We start from the raw sequence: 18235 nt of genomic DNA, 5'->3' as shown, positions 1-18235 counted from the left end.
GAGAATTGTGATTTTGAATACCCACATGAAACAACTAGTGGACAGTTGTGCCATGCCATCTAGTGACAAGTAGAAAATAACATGCTATAGGTAAAATGAATCCCTAACTTGCGGGGGAGGGGTGGCGGGTGGCAGAGGAATAGCATGAAGGGAAGAACCACTTGGGGTACGGGTACTGCTGGGGATGGGGATGAGGGCAAACCCCCCACCCCGGTGTCTGAATAATATGAAGGCGTTTTATCCAGCGATATCTTTGTTTTCATTAATGTCAATCTCACCTTCCTGTTGGCATCGAGGCTGGAAGCTGGAATCTGTAGGGTTACTTTATACTCTGTTCGTTTATCCAGTTCTTCTGCAATGTAACTAGCTTCTCTCACCAACAGATTGGCCTTAACGATTTGTTCCCTCAGCCTCATCAGGCTGTTATTCAGTGTTGCTTCTCTTCAAAAAAAAAAAAAAGGGGGTGGGGGGCAGATAACCATTAAAGCAGCACATCAGAATATTATATAGTGCGTGGACCTTGGTTCGCAGTGGACAAACTGCGAACCAAGCTTTACAACTGTCTTTTGCACACAGGGAATACATCACCGATGCTGGCCCATGCACGCACTTGAATGTGGGCTACATTACAAGCACTGGCATGTGCTCCTGTAAGAAGCTGGCCAGAGACTAGGGCTTGGCAAACTTGACTGTGTGTACAAATCACCTGGGAATCTTGATAAACTGAAGATTTTGACTCAGTAGGTCTGGGGTGGGGGGACCCAAAACACTACATTTCTATCAATCTCCAGGTGACAGAGATGCTACCTGTCTGCAGACCAAACTCTGAAGAGCAAGAGGTTAGTTAAATACGTCTGTAACCATGGATAAAACATTTAGTGCAATGCTAATTAGCTCAAATAGAGATCAAACTTGCAATCTGAATCTCATTGGTACCATGCTTTACCTACCTGATAAACCACCTTTCTCTTTTTCCTTTTTTAAAAAAAGCATCTACCCATGCTTCAGAACCTAAAGTATAATATACAATGATAAAGTGTAACTTCTAAGTACACATACTTGTTTAGTCAAATCCAAAAGCCATACAAACTGAAAATGGGGCAGCACCTAACAGGGGCAGCTTTAAATAAATCAATATAAATTGACAATTCCTTTTTTTTTTCAAAAGTGGGGAGGGGAAAGACAATGCCAAGTGGTTCCTAGCTGTAACACTCTCTTTTAATGTAATTCATTTTTAAAGTAAGGCCTAGATTTTTCCACTCTGTATGTTATGCATGTGAGTTAAAGGTGACGAGCATATGCTATGCAGGTGGCACAGGCCCTGTGCTCCACCTACCTCTCTTCCGCCCACTGCCTCAATCGCTGCTGAGCGCTGGGTGAGTGGAAGGAAAACTTGTCCGAACTACGACAGTTCTGTTTCTCAGGAGACAGCCGTCTCCGGAGCTGCTCCAGTTCATGTTCGTACATGAGCCTCTGGCGCTCCAACGCAGACCGTTTCTCCTCTTCGTGCTGTTGTTCTAGGCTGTTCAGTATTGACTGCATGGGATCTAAACAAGTGTTGTTGTTTTTTTTTTTAAGGCAAATAATAAAAGGTTAACTGCACAACACAATATACTTTAAAATGTTCTGTATTATGTTGTTTGTCATCCTAATTAATAACATAAGATTCTTATAGACAGTTAACTATCCTTACTCCCAATTACTGATCGTATTATCTATTCTGTCAGATACATGCCAAACCATCTTCCATATAAAAAAAGCAGGTCTATTTGTATGTTCTACACATAACCTAAGACAGAGTTAACGGTCCGGAAATCCACTACAATAATAAGCCAGTGGCAGTCAAGTCTCAAACCTGAGAAATTCTATCAATGAGAACAAAGTTTTCAGTGATTTGTGTATCAAGGCAGAAAGAAAAAACAAGTTTTTATAAGCATAATAAATTAAGGCCAAAGTCACAAAAGAATTGAGTACAGAGAACAACATGAAGATTTCATTTGTTGCTAACGTTTAAAAAGTGTCCATTGTAAACAACTCTAACAGTCTAGCAACTCTGAAAGATTCTAAAAAGCACAACAGATCTGCTCACCGTTACTGCCCAGAGCCTTCATGGTTACCTCCATCTGCGCGTACTCGTAATTGAAGTTGATTTCGCTGGACACCTCACTGGATGAGTCTCCATCCACATCCAGCTGCTCAGAACTGGTGTCATTCTTCATGGACGTGTCTTGTTCCTCATCTTCTCCACCTGCTTTCTTTTTCTTTTTAGGCAAATTAAGTCTTGGGGAGAAAGAGAATATTATCTTTTAAAGAAAGATATGCAGTTATTCATTGCATTAATTAAATATTAGCACTTGCTAGATGCCAAGGGGATACTATGTGCATATAAGGCAATTACTGTACTCAGAAGTTTATATTCTAGTAGTAGAAATAAAACACAGGCACATGTGCAAATAATGACAACAGAGAGTGTGACACAAGGCCACGTGACAAGCTAGGTGTCAGAGAAAAGCTGAGGATCACCTCATGCTGGACTGAAAGAGGCAGGGATGACAGAATAAGAAGTCATCTGAGCCCAGCCTTAAAGGCTGAGGAGAAAGCAGGGCGTTAGGACAGAGGAACAGCATGAGGAAAAATGGAAACTCTCATAGCCTCTGGAGAAATTAAAAATTACACGGAGATACACAAAATTTGTAGAGCCAAAGCTGCGTGAGATAATGGTGGAAAGATCAACTTAACCCAAACTATGAAACTTTGAACACTAAGCCAAGCAATCTACACTTGATTAAGTTTAAGGAAAAAAATGAAAAAGACTTTCCACACACTTTGTACCCCTCTTTTCTCAACAATCAAAATAGCAACTGGCCCACAAGCAAAGGATCTAGTCAGCTTGATGTAGGAAACACAGGGCCAGGGACAGGTAGAGGAACAGACCAGGATTTTAACTTTGTACCCTATCTAGCCAGTCCGTCCTCACCAACACAACACCAATTTTGTATGGGAAACAATATGCAGTCCCAGGTCAGACACTTTCCTTCTCAGCCTCCTTTGCAGCTGAGAGGCAACTTCTAGTGAATGAGACGTAAGTGGAAGGTTGCTGGGGACTCTGGGAAGACTCCTGCTTCTTCTCATCAGCACAGTCAGGACTATTCCTGCCACCCTTCAACCTCGTTTTCTTCGCATGTGCCTGAGTGCTGCCTTGATGTCTGGAGTGGCGTGGCCATCTTTAGACCACAGGGAAAAGCCAAGACAATGACACGACTTCTGCCATGACTCTTTTGAGAGGCTTAGCCAATGCCAATAACCATCCTCCTTGGGAGTTCGGCTTTGTCAGAGAAATGAACTATCTGTTTAAGCCATTATAGTCAAGTTTGCCATTACATGCAGCTGAGAGCATTCCTAAATGAAATATTAACCTTATTTTATGGATAAGGAAACTTAAACCACTACTTTTCCAATAAAAAAAACAAAAAGACAAGCATGTCAGAAAATAATTAATGAATTCTTATACCAGATGGCAAAGCAATCATCTTCCACTGGGAAATAAAAAGGAAAAACGATGTAAATAAACACAGTATTTCTCCTGAGTGTACTTGTTCATGTGTCCCTTGGGCTCAAATCGTATAGTGAACAAGCGTATGTATAGTGAATAAATGCATATGCATAGCGAATACATACTTACGTGCACAAAACAACATAGAATACTTACAGCATTAAGTTTACTTTTTAATATATACTTTTCTATTTCAGAGTATAATCATCAAAAATCTACCTATTTAAGAGCCATGAATGTCATACCTGAAGAAGTGGTTGTTCCCCCATAATATCCTGTCCCCATGGTGTAGCTGAATAGGACTGGATACAGAGGAGCCATTTACAAATGTTCTGTGGGGAGAAGAGGTCAAACATATAAACAATGATCATGTTCTCTCCTTTAATTTTTCCAATACAATACAGGGAAAACAAAACAATCAATTCCCCAAATTAAAATCTGCCCTTGGTGAATTTTATTACTTGTATTTCCTTCTTTGCTGATTTATTTTAAATGCTTATGGTACCAAGTATCATAGATTATTATCCTCTATCTTTCAAAGCTCTAAATTTGTTATACAGCATATTAAGGAGTAAATATGGAACCACCGCAGCCAGTAATAAAAAGATGGAAGCAGTGTACACTACAACTAAAACAAGTATGTCCAATCTACATGGATAAAAAGAGCCAGTCAACCAACTAAACTCAGAAATATCTATAGTATCAGTAATAAGAAATGAGGCCTATGTTAAACTCTTCTGTAACTTCCTATAGCACAGAAAAATGTGCATATCCTATCAATAGATAGAAGATTTGTAAGATCACTTGACTGCTGATCTTGACAACAGAGTTCAACAGAAGAAATGATGGGTAGAAGGATATTAGGGAAAAATTTCAGAGGGGCAGGAAATAAATAGAAAATTATGCATACCGCAATAAGACTGATATTCCTGGAATACCAGTGTCATCATGCCTATCTCTACTGAATGACTAAGCTGCTTAGGTTTAGGATGAAGGTCAAGTTCTTTAACTTGACATTAAAGGCCCTGCAAAAGGAAACCCTCTTTATCTCCTTCTTTCCCACTTCTAGTGAATTCTCAACTCCAGCAAAAAAAAAAAAAGAGGGGGGGGATAGGGGTGTTATGTTCTGTCCACTAAACATGGCTAACTCTTCCTCCAAAGCGAGGCTTACTCCAGTCCTATAACCTGGAATAGGGTTCTAGTTCTCTATCACCCTGAGTCTCACTCAGTTTGATTTCTCACAAAGCCCAGTTTGGTTTCTACTTCCTCTGTCACTCCAACCAATACTACCTTAGTTTCTTTACGTTCCTAAGGCACTCACCTGGCTTTGTACCGCCAGTTATTTTTAATGTATATGCATACACACAAAACCTTACTCTCCATCTAGATTTCACTTACCATGTGGGTTTTTAAGCACTAAAAGTAATTGGTCTCTATGCTCCTACAGTCTGATTATTCAAAGCACGAGCTTAAAAAATAAAGTTATGACAAGAGGGGACCTACTAAAATTAGCAGATTTTAGCCTTTATGACACGAATACCTTACATACAGTGAGGAGTTTAATTAAAGGCAAACACATACATAGACTTATTTTTTAAAGCTGCAGCAGTTGAATAAAAGCATGACTGTAATAACAGTTCTCAACATGTGGTCTGTATGGGGTCCCGAAGATCAAATTTATTTTTATAATAACACTAGCCTGCCCTTTTTCACCATGTTGACGTTTGCATTGGCAAGGAGTAAAACTGCTGGTGTTTTAGCACAAATGAAAGCAGTGGCACCAAACATTTATCAGTAGTCACTGGATTATTCACTGCCATGCACCCACAATTTCTAAAAATGTTTCACTTGAAAAGGTCCTTAATGAAGCAGTAAAACTCAACTATACGCCAATAAAATGTTTTTTAAAAATAAATTTTTAAAAATAATAAATTACTACTTTTAGTAAATTTTGACCCTTGAGTAGTACACAACTTCTTAAACATTCCAGGTGACAAAATGAGAAGTACACACAAAGCACTGTGCTAATGCATACCAAAGTATAAGAACTGTCTTGAGCAGAAGACATGCTCAAAGTGGTTTTCTGGCAGACATTTTCTTGAAAATGAACAAAGCCAGCCCGTCACTTTGACAAAAACAGCTGACAGTATTTGTTGCCAATTGTAAATGTCAAGCTTTCAAGTGAAAATTAGAGTTTTGGGAAATTTGTGTCAATGTCTTCCAACCAAAGACCACCAGGAATATTCCCGTAGTTGAACCAGTTGGGTTTATTACTCACGCAGAGGGAGGAGACACCACAGGAAGCATGGGGGCATCTCAGTGAGGGGGCCCGGGGGGACTCTTGCAGGACTGGGCTTCAGCTGCTCATCCTGAGAGAGGGTCTAAGGAGGTGAGAGTTCTGTATATACTGGATACTGCCAGAGAGCAGGAGTAATTCTATGATCGAGTTTGTCAAAAATCTTATCCACAGAGGATAAAGTTGTAACTGGTGAAGAAACAGCCACTCACTTGGCCGAGAGAAGGTGTTTGGTATTTTGGGTGTGGCATAGTGACCCTGGTTTTTGTCTCTGCTGAAACAAAATTATTATGTGGCCTGCTTCATCTTATTTCATCATAGCCTCAGAGTAACCTTCCCTGGGGTTGGTATCTGTGCGATTATTTAATAGGAGAATAGCACACCAGAGCTGGGAGTGCTGGGCCAGCTTATGCTCTATTTTTTTCTTTTCTCACTTGTATCCTTTACCATGAGCTTGATAGCTTCCAAATATTTACAGACTTTATGGATAAAATTAGTGATGGTATTAATGATTTTTTGACATAACGATGAATCAACATTCGGAAGATCAATGTCAGTTAACCATCACCTATAACAGTTATATAGCCAGTTACACAACAGGGCAATAACAGTTTCAAAGCTCAAGGAAACAAACTGACAAATATTTAATTTGTATAATGTTATGCCTATTCATTACTTATTGAGCACTTATTTATTAGTCTGGTATTACACGCTAAGGATAGAGAACCAAAAATGAAAGGTCCTTGTCCTCAAAGAGCTCACAGTCCAATGTGATAATACAGGCTAACAGCCCACAAGAACACAGTATGAAGTATTAACATAACAGGAAGCATAAAGTACACTAGGAAAATGTACTAGGGGCCCTTATTTTAGACCAAAGTAGACAGTGACAGAACTTAACCTTGAAGGTCAAACAGGAGTTACTTAGCTGGCCAGAGGAATGGCAGATGCAGAAGAATAGGAGATAAGCAGGAGGGATGTAAGGGATTTTTGCATCAAGAATAGAAGAAAGCCATCTGGTTGTATGGTGAGTGGACCAGGAAGATTAGGGTGCTGTCAGGAGTTCCAATCAAGATTTGATGGGGGGCTTCCCTGGTGGTTGAGAGTCCGCCTGCCGATGCAGGGGATGTGGGTTCGTGCCCCGGTCCAGGAAGATCCCACATGCCGCGGAGCGGCTGGGCCTGTGAGCCATGGCCGCTGAGCCTGCGCGTCCGGAGCCTGTGCTCCGCAACGGGAGAGGCCACAACAGTGAGAGGCTCATGTACCGCAAAAAAAAGAAAAAGAAAAAAAAAAAAAAAGATTTGATGGGGACCTTATTTAAATAAGGCCACGGCAGTATGTATAGAGAGGAAGGATTGGTTTAAGCCATATTAAAAAGTTAAATATTAAGGACTTGGTAACTAACTGAATATCTTCTTTTAGTGAACATAAAAGCACACAAAGGCCAAACGTCCTTATACCATCCTCAATTAGTGTACTTTCTTCCTCTTAAAAATTACTGTGACATTAACACTAATTAAAGTACATTACCTGGTGTTCTTTTGAGGAGTCAGCATAACCTGGCCTTCTGATGTGATGTCTATGATACAATGTTCAGGAAGAATTCCCATTCCACATAGTTGGATATCTTGGGAATTTGCTGAACCTATCAGTGTATGTTCCTACAAAAGAATCAAATTCACTGATTAATAGTGCATTCTTACATGTACACAAACTGAAATCATCTACTCTCAGCTCTCATACATTGATCCATTACCTTAGCTAAAAGATTTTTAAAGCAAATGGAATGACAGAGGGAATTTCTGGCTTTCTATAGAATTCATTCTACAAGTTCTATTTCCTTATAAGGAGTAATGCACTGAGTTGAGTTATAACTTTTAAACCTACAACTACAGTTTTACATTAATGTCTATATTACATTCGTTATTTTCCATTGCAATCTTGATTCCAAATATTCTATACTACTCTCAGAGCATGGTCTGAAAACTACAGTTACTTAAGTTGTACATCACCTACCTGGTCTCAGTCAAGATGAGTCTACAAAGATAAAGAGCTATTCAAATGCAAGGAGTCTGAATTATTTTATGAATGACATGGTCTCCCTAGACCTCATAAAAGATATGGTAGATGTGTTCTTCTTACCCTAAACCCCCAACTACTCAATTCTCTAAGCCCTAATCACCAGTGTCACTTTTTGGAAGGTACCTGAGAAAACAGACATAAAAATCGAACTCCCTCTTATGTGCTTCAACATTTGACTGCCCTTAAATGTTGATACTGACTGGGATGTGTCCCTAGGCCACCTTCTCCTTATACACACCTAGATCAGGGGTCAGATATGAAATATTTTAGGCTTTTGGAGTCATACACAATTACTCAATTCTGCCCTTGTAGTGTGAAAGCAGCCAGACAATACACAAATGCACAAGTGTGGCTACTTTCCAATAAAACTTTACTTATGAACACTGAAATCTGAACTTCATGTAATTTTCAAGAGTCCAAAATATTATGATTCTTTTGATTTTCCTCCAACCATTTAAAAATGCAAAAGCCATTCTTGGCTCCTGGGCCATATGAAAACAGGCAGGGGGTGAGATTTAACCCATGGAAGCAGGATGCTGACCGTTGACCATGATGATCTCATCCAGTCCAATATGCTTTAAATACCACACACACACACACACACACACACACACACACACACAATTAAATCACCAACCAGGAACTACAGACTTTAGTTCCATCATTCTCCCACCTCTACTATCACTGCCCTAGTCATAGTCACCATCATTTCTTGCCTACTGGGCACAACTTGGATGTCTAAAGACATTTCAAAGTGAAAGAGCCAAAGCAGAACTTTTGCTTCCACCTTCCCACCACCCCATTGAGTCTATTCCCTTCTCCAATACTAATGGCACCACCACCACCCAGCTGGTCAACTAGAAAAGCTCAGATGCTATCCTGCAGTCTTCTCTCTGTCTTAGCAGTCTACCTCCAGCCCTGTGTCAATCAGGAAATCGTCAAAGACTCTCCCTCCGAAATATATCAAGAATCAGCTCACTTCCCACCTCTACTATCACATCCTATTCTCTTGCCCAGATGAATATTAGAGCCTCCTCCTATTTCTCCACTTCTATCCACCCCACCCGCTCTCACCACAACAGCTGATCACGTGATCCCCTATCGAGAATCCTCTAGTGGCTTCCCTTTGAACTTCTAAGAAGTTCAAATTCTTACCCAGGCTGACAAACCCTCTGTGATCTGGCCCCTGCCTACCTCTCTCATCCCAGCTCCCAGCACTCTGCCTCTCCTGGAGTGTGACCCACCCACTCGGGCCTTTCATCTGTTCTCTGAGCACACTGACTGCTTCCTCTGTCTGAGGTGTTCCTCCCCTGATCTTGATATTGGTAGTTTCTTATCATTTCCACCTTAGCTTTTAAGTACACATCCTCAGAGAGGTGCAGCCTGAACCAACAATCAGAAGTAGCCACCCTGTTACTCTCGGGCCTGAATTCCTTACAGACTGACTGTCCGTGGGCTTCCTGTCCATCTCCATGGCTAGCATGGAAACTCCAAGACAGCAGAGAACAGCCTGACCTGCACCACCTCACCACTGTATTCCAAGCATGTAACACAGGCCTGGTACATTTAGCCGTTAGATAAATATAAAAGAAAAATAAATGAACAATCAGTTCCCTTCAGACTCAGGAAGACAATTTTCTCCTCTTCTTTGCTGATATGCCTTCTAATTAATTATACTCTGGGTTCCAATCCTTCCCATCTCTTCTGGGATCTCAACCTCAGAAAAAGGCCTCTTCCCTTCTATTATTTTCATTTTCCCTTTTCTGGGGGTTTCTTCTCTCAAGTATGCTGCAGCAGTGTTTCCAAGGAAACAAAGAGCTGGGATCAGAACTGTGCCATGGCATCCCGTTCAGTCCTCAAGGAGTATATACAATATACAGAGAGGGCATTCCAGGCAAATGTCTACTCCTTGATCTTGGCTGAGGCTTCCTGGCCAATCCCATACTTCCCTAAGCTGGAGAACAGGGCTTGATCAGGTGTAAACTACAAGTAATGCTTCAGTGACATTCAGTAGCAGGCCTAACGAATGTGTTCCATGTCGGTCTCCATTCCCCACTTCTTCCCTCTCTAATGACACCAACTACAAGGTGCAGAGAAGTTCTAAAAGGAAAAAAAAAAGAGTCTGAAGCGAAAAAGAGCCCAAGATCACATAAAAAAGAAGAAAAGATCCCCAAAGCACTTGGCTTAGGCCATTTCTATTATAATCCCTTTCCTCTCCCCATGAGAAATTCTAGCTGGAGTCCTTATTGTGACTTTGGAATCCTTTTTGTCCTTGGGGGTGGAGGTGGAGAAAAGCTCTGAACTACCCCCTAGATTGGAGTTTGAGTGTAGAATCAGCTCCGACTGCTGCATTCCAAGATTGCAGCAAGTACCAGGGGCAATAAGCAGAGAAGTATTCGTTGCTCTTTACATACGTAAATAACCAATAGCCCTTAATAAACGAAATCGCCCTGGCTTCACAGAACCAGGACTCTGAAGACAGCCTTTCGGGAATGGAGGTGAGGAAAGAAGGAAAGGTACCTTTCTGTCTATTACAAATTCAAACAGTACTCTAGGTGAGTCAAACTGCCTCCAACCAGGCACGTCTCACAGCCACACCGCTGTCTTATTCGTCCTGGGCCCCTTGAAGCCTGGCCCACAGCTCTATCAACACGGAATGGCTGTGGCCCTGCCATTCTGCTGATCGCCTCCCTCCATTGACTGAATGCTGGCAGGCAGCTTACTGCCAACGGGAGCTACGCTCCCCCTAGGACTGTTCCCTACGTACGTGTGCTTTGACGCTGCTGCGGAATCACTGGTACAAATCCTGATCAAGTGTGTGTGTGATAATTTGCCCCAAGTCCTTCAGAATCACCCTTGCTTCCCCAGCCATGAGTAGCTGACTCGTGAAAAGAGTAGATCCAGAACTGCACAAGCAAAATAGCTTTCCTGAACGATTCGGTGGAGAATTCAAAGGTGTGACTGGAATTAATCATACTGTAATCCTATTTCTGTAATTAAAAAATACGTATCACTATAAATATACACACACACACAGGAATAGATCCAGAAGATACAGATAAAAATATTAAATATTAACTGTGGTCTTCTCTGGCTGTTGAAATTTGGGCACTAATGCCCCTTTCTTTTTCTAATATGTTCTTATTAGACTTTTTAGAAATAAAAGTGTATTACTAGCATAACATATTTAAGGTGAGGGGAGCAGCTCTTTCCTCTAGAAGTTTGGCTTATGCTGGTATAAATCTACAAGTCTCTCAAAAAAACTAAAAACAGAACTACCCAGCAACTCTACTCCTGGGTATATACCCCAAAAGATACATGCACCCCAATGTTCATAGCAGCATTATTTACAATTGCCAAGATACGGAAGCAACCTAAGTGTCCATCAACGGATGAATAGATAAAGAAGACGTGGAATGGAATGGAATACTACTCAGCCATAAAAAGAAAAAAAGAATAAAATTTTGCCATTTGCAGCAACACGGATAGACTCAGAGGGCATTATGCTAAGTGAAAATAAGCCAGATGAAGACGAACACTATATGGTATCACTTACGTGTGGAATCTAAAAAATATAACCAACTAATGCATATAATGAAAAAGAAGCAGACTCACAGATATAGAGAACACACTAGTGGTTACCAGTGGGGAGAGGTGATATGGTAGGGAGGTACAAACTATTGGGTGTAAGATAGGCTACAAAAATGTAGCCTATCTACAACACGGGAAATATAGCCAACATTCTGTAATAACTCTAAATGGACTGTAACCTTTAAAACTTGTACAAAAATTTTTAAAATAACAAATTTTTAAAAATATAAATAAATCTCCAAGTCAACCTCAGAACTGCAGGCAGGCCTCGCTTTGCACAAAAGCGCAGGACTATAAAAATAATTTAGCAAGGAGATCTTAATAATCATTGGGGAAAACTGCAATAATTCTGTGACATTTAAAACTGTCCGTAAAAACATGAAGAAATCTCTTACTGTTACAATGTACAGGAAAATGAAAAACCAGTTAAACTAGTATTTATTTAGTACACTGTCATTTAGAACATTAGAAACATTGAAATTTAAAGCAGTTTTTTCTTTGTTAAAAGCGTATGTACCGAGAGTAGTTAGAACAGTGCTTGCCTTCTTCTCAACATATATCTTACAGCATGCAGTGAGCATATTTTCCACACCTTGGCAAACTGTCATACTCCTTTCTAAGCTTCTACCATTTTATCCTTTGTGCTTTCAATGTTGCGAAGTATCTCCAAGAGCTCCTCTCAAGTGAAGTGCTTTCTGGTGTCACTCCCTTTGAGACCTCTGCAGTCTTCTCATCACAACCACGTTCATTATTCACATCGGTAAGTTCACCTTCACTAACTTCCTCTGGCTGCACATCTAGAAGCTCATGAATGCCTGCAACGTCAACATTATTTACTAACTCACGTTAACTGGAATTTGTGTATGTTGGAACCATGCAAAGCAAGAGCTGCCTGGCTATGCAAATTAGATGCAAAATTACCTTGTGAATTACATTCTACCTATGGTTTGGCCACCATACTTCGCTTCTGCAAGCTCCAGACAGAACAAATAAGTGGAGGATTCTATTCTAGAAGAGAACCATTCAAAACCTGGAACTAGAAAGAATGCTAGAGGTAATTTAATCCAGGGGCCTCATTTTATACATGGGGTGCTCAAAGTCACCCACTGACATGAGGTCATCTGTCCAGCATGTAAACCAGCTTGAAAATTTGAAAGCAAAGAAATAAAAAACGCTTGGCCTCTAAATTCCTCCAACCCACATCATGGTATCACTTTACTGAAGCAAAAACTGTTCTTGGACTGAGATCATCCTTTTGAATATGCTTTGTCATGAATATAACTTTTGTCATGGGTTTAGCTTGGGCAGTGAAGAACCAACACTGCCTCAAACTCTGCCAAAACAGGGTTGACCACACAGTCTGAAACAGAATCCCAACACCTCCATACAAGATGACCAGAAATATTTTAACTGCTCTCCAAAAGTCTTTAAATAGTTTCCTTTGTGTAATTTTTTAGTTAAGGAACAGATATGAATCAGGCTTTTTTTCTTGTTGGGTGTATGTGTTTGTGTACTCCAATTTGAACTTCATCACATCAGAAAGAAAAAGAACTCACAGTTCTGAAAACTAAAAGGGCAGAATATTTAACTCCTATTCTAATACTGCATCTCTCCTAAAGCATATGAATATCTACAGCTGAAATTCTAACACAAAAAGCTGCCAGCATTGTTAGAAGCACAGCAAGAGATGTGCTAATATGTCATTTTTTTCAAAGAACAAGGATAATATAATAAGGTACCAGAGTATCAAATGAGAAAATGGTATGTGGAATAATTTATATGTGGATAGTGCTTCTGTTTATAAAGTGCTTCTATATGTCAAATCCCATTTAATCCTCCAGGAACCCTGTGAGGTAGCCGGACAGAGAAAACTTCCATTTATAGAGGAAGAATCCGTAGACTGTGGGGGGCAAAGGACTTGAGAGCAAACATCTGCCAAGCAGTGGTGCTGGACTAGAAACTGAGGGCATCTCCCTCCTACCCCAGCACTGCTCCCACTACACACAGCACCTGAGTGTGCACAAGATTACATGCAACAAACACACAATTTAACTCACAGTGTAATAAAACATGGTATAAGATACTTATGAATAACAGGGCCTTATCAAAATATCACAAAGCAATTACCCCAGATACCTTTAATAAAAACTGGGAAACCAGCCAACGTGTCGTGAATTCTTCAGTCTCTTTAGAAGTGAAACGACACAATTCTCTAATTTTAAAGCTGCTTCCAACTGTACCAGCTCATGTCTTTACTGTCCTAGTCACTAACTTAGTTAAACCCACATAGATAGTTCCTATACTATGAGGGGAAAAATCTTCCTCCTAAATATTCATTAACCATATGTCAGAGTCATATAGTCCATTATGTAACTCATTTATGCTCTAGGGTTGGCAAAGGTAATTTTGGCAAACTCCTTATAATTTATATAGTGTCTGATATCATGCTCATCCTAAAGTTGTCTCTTGTCTTCCTGATACATCCCACAACCTATAGGTTTCAATGTATATGAGTATATACATATATACAATGTATATAGATTTCAATGTATATCTGGTTTTTTCTGCTCCATACTCTAACCCTCTCAGTCTCTAAGTGACTTACTCCCTTTTTTTATAAGTTGATAATCCAAAAATTTTAATTTTCCTAAGTTACTGGAAACACAAATTTCAAATCAAGTGGTCCTAATAACTTTCTTTAAACATTTCCTCTGTAAGCTAAGAAACCACTCACCAAAAGCTGTGCTTCATAGAAATCACAAAAGCTTTAGTCTACCGATGAAACCATTTAGTTTAAAAGTCACTGTGTAAGCTTTAAAGTTATCTACTTAACTCCCTGGTTTAATCATATTAAATGATAGAAGTTAAGCTACTTAACTTGTTGGAAGTAATATCAGAATATCATCTTTCATATTTACTAGGTTGAATGACATCAAAGACTACAAAGAGAAACTGATCTCAGAAACTCAAGATTTTCCTATACTCCAGCTTAATCAAATAAAAACAATTTGCTAACTCATATTTTTGAATATGTATGGTTCTCCAAGTATAAAAAAAAATACTGTGAAATACTGCTCTATTCTGTGGTAGGAAATAGTAGAAAAGCCTACTACTTCACCTTTAAGTAGTAAACCAGAAGTTCATTCAGAGCAGGATCAGCGTTGAGATTAACGAGGAAACATTTATCATCCCCAACTTTAATTCCAGAAGATTGAAGAGATATTCCAAGACTCTCAAGCTGTTTCTGCCGCTCCTGAAAAGGCGTTAGAGAAGAATTAATTCCACAGCTACTGAGGCAGCAAGACATAAAATGTCATATATTATAGTAATTATTAAATAACTTTATAACTCAAATATGTTACTTAGGACATGGTATTATATAGGTTACTGCATTTGTTCTCTTTCTAAACTATAATGTTGCTTCGTTAGGTAAAATTTTTTAATTTCAAAAACAAAGCCATGCGGGCTTCCCTGGTGGCGCAATGGTTGAGAATCTGCCTGCTAATGCAGGGGACACGGGTTCGAGCCATGGTCTGGGAAGATCCCACATGCCGAGGAGCAACTAAGCCCGTGCGCCACAACTATTGAGCCTGCGCATCTGGAGCCTGTGCTCCGCAACGAGAGGCCGCGATAGCGAGAGGCCCACGCACCGCGATCAAGAGTGGTCCCCGCACGCCGCAACTAGAGAAAGCCCTCGCACAGAAACGAAGACCCGACACAGCCATAAATAAATAAATTTTTTTAAATAAATAAAATAAAGCCATAACAAACAGCAACCAAATATACTAAGTTCTCATTTTTCATTCTTGAAAATATCTAACATTGTGAATTCACCTTTCACATTTAATTCTGTATATGTGAGCAAATATAAGTGTGTTTTACTCAATTGTGATCTTTCTGAAAAGCCAAGTATTTAATACACTCTGCTGCTTGATATCCTCAGTGGGTCTCCAGCAGGGATAAAGGCCAAACTCCCTCAACCAAGCCCACAAGGCCCTTCAATCTGGCCCATTTATTTACTCACCATCATCACATCTTGTCACCCCTACTCTCAAAGCCTGTACGCAGTTAGTGGAACATCTTCCAGGGCCCTCAAAGTCTCAAGAATGCTCTCTCTAGCTTAAGAGTTTTACACCTATTCCTCCTATCTGGGGCACACCTGTTCTCAAACTTGGTAACTTTTTACTCGACCGTTTCTCTGTGAGGGCAGGGACCCTATCTCTCCACCGTGTATTCCTAGCACCTAGCACAGTGCATAACACACAAGAGCACTCAAATCGTCGGTGTCGTGAATTTATCAAAATAAAACCTGCATATTCAGTAAAGTCCTATTTTCATAAGAACATGAACCTTTCCTTTTCGTGCCTACCGATCTGTGAGTACATGCAACATACACACGCGTGCACCTAGGGAGATACGCATGAATCCTGCAACCGAATCGGGGCAGGGCAGGCTGTCTTTAACTATGTATAAATAGCGAATAGTGATGAGTCATCAAGAACCTCTGATTCTGAGGAAAGACAACACAAACTAAGTCACTTAACTAGGGCCACACAGTAAGTCTGCAGTATAGTTAAACTGCAGCCTTACAATTTTGCTATTTCTAGACACACATCCTAATTTATACAGCCACTGCAACCCAGTCAATCACCCCTAGAATGATACTATTACAAACATACTGAAGGGGATATTTTGGTTCTGGGCCTTTGAATCGAGTCTCTTCTCTAACAAGCATTACTGGGTTCCTTCGGAAGTGCTGAGTGGTTTAGCACTAGCCATTAGTTTTCAGCACTCAATTCTAAGCAATGATTATCCTTGATAAAGAACCATGTTCCTAAAACGAAGAAAGCAATTCTAATGTATCTTGTATGGTCCCTTACTGAGGGAAAGGTCTTTTACAAAGGGATATTGGTGTAATTAAAGAATTATTCCAATAATGAGAAGAAACATTTCTCTATAAAAATGTCTTTTTTTTTGTAAACTACGAATGAAGTGGGTAGATGTTCGTGAACTAATATTAAATTTAAAATGTAGGGTATAACTAGTACATTAATCTGTGCACTGGGAAAACGTGGAAGAAACCACAGAGGTATTAACAGTAGTTTTCTTTGGATGACTGGATCCGTTCAATTAAATTTTCTTCATAATAATCTTTCTGTATTTTCTGTAAGTAAATACTACTTTCGTAATACAATAGTTTCTTCTACTTATATTCTTATTAGGACTCTAGTAATTTTCACTATGGAAATAATTAAAAGATTTAGAAGAAGTTTGGTTACTGTCATCTAGTGGCAAAATTTTAATTCATACAGAGGCAAAGGCAAGCCTGAAAAGGACTATACGACTTAACAAAGGTAAAGCCACTCAGAGTAAGGGATAAGACAGGATTTAAATGAGATAATGTATATAAAACAGCCAGGATATACTTACATAGTACATAGCATATAGTAAATGTTTTGACAGATAAATCAAAATCTTTCTAGCTCCTACTGCTGAAATCTAAGAATTTTAGTTTGACATTCAAAGCCCTATAATGAATGGCCAGACTTACTTATTTCCAACCATTCCCACACTCTCCAATAATAACTCTCTGACTTTTGCTCAACATTGATAATTGAATACGGAATGAATGTCACTGAATATAGGTTTGCCCAAGGTCACTGAGCAAATCTATGCCAGAGAAAGGAATAGAAATGAATAATTGTCTAAGTTAGCAGTTAGAGTAAACTACCGTTTTATCCTACTTCCTTAAGCGTTTTCCTGTCGTTTGAGATTTTATAATGGTAGAAATACCACAAAATTTTTGTTTAAACCAAAGGGCACAGCGTTGAAAAACTGTCAATTCGTTGCTACATCTGCCACCAAAAATTTTGAAGTTTTTAATCATTAAACAACGACAGAAGTTTGCAACATCTAGGAATCAGTTCAAAGAATAAACAAGTATTGTATGATAAAATATAGTTACATTTACTAAATATTGCTTCTGATATCAGAGATTAGTTAATTTTTTCTATAAAATGTCAAACAGTAAATATTTTAGTCATCTGGGTCCTATGGTCTCTGTCACAGCTATTCTACTGTGAAGCCATAAATAATACAAAAACATATGAGCATGGCACATTCCAGTAAAACTATGAAAAGAAGTGGCAGACCGGGTTTTTGCCCAAGGGCTTAGTTTGCTAACCCTTGATCTATCTCACGTAAGTGTACATTTCTTTATTGAGAACATAAAAGATGAAAATAAGAGAATTTGGTATCAAAGATATGCCACTGGGCTGAGAAATTAGTCAACTTGAGTTCTGACTGTTTACTCAAAAATACTACTGAGCACATAGTTTCAAAAATTAAGAGATACAGCCTTTTTTCTTGAGAACCTTACAAACTCATTAGGCAATAAAAGTACACACAAAAAAACTGAATAGTAAATAAAGTACTCATGATTTAAGGGTCAAAAGGGTACAGACAGCTTCCACAGGGTTCACTGGCAGGGACAATCTCCGGGGGCGGGCATACTAGAGGAAGATGCCACAGAACCCAGAGGACTTTTGAGAGTCTGGCTGACTTAGAACAGACTCCCAAAGAGCTCTTAAAAAAAGAAATCCATTTGGCTGAGTTCACCTAGGTTTCCTCAAAGTTATCTGATCATGAACCATTTTTTTCCCTTATTAACAGTCTGTGGCTATTAACAGTCTGTTAAGACTTATTAACAGTCT

The 18235-nt window shown here is 39.5% G+C and overlaps 1 protein-coding gene across 1 annotated transcript in view; it reads right to left on the bottom strand.

Annotated features, from left to right (window-relative positions):
- The window catches only part of KIF13B (kinesin family member 13B), a 198479-nt gene that overhangs the window by 75616 nt on the left and 104628 nt on the right, over window positions 1–18235 (bottom strand). Inside the window, exons 15-20 of the mRNA XM_065879262.1 lie at window positions 14641–14775; window positions 7380–7510; window positions 3799–3885; window positions 2090–2280; window positions 1337–1547; window positions 279–441 (exon numbers count right to left, since the gene is read on the bottom strand). Coding sequence (XP_065735334.1) covers window positions 279–441; window positions 1337–1547; window positions 2090–2280; window positions 3799–3885; window positions 7380–7510; window positions 14641–14775 — 918 coding nt within the window. The remainder of the gene's footprint in view (window positions 1–278; window positions 442–1336; window positions 1548–2089; window positions 2281–3798; window positions 3886–7379; window positions 7511–14640; window positions 14776–18235) is intronic.

Source organism: Phocoena phocoena, chromosome 6, assembly GCF_963924675.1.
Source record: "Phocoena phocoena chromosome 6, mPhoPho1.1, whole genome shotgun sequence".
Lineage (NCBI taxonomy): Eukaryota > Metazoa > Chordata > Mammalia > Artiodactyla > Phocoenidae > Phocoena > Phocoena phocoena.
This window is presented reverse-complemented; position numbering and strand designations above follow the sequence as displayed.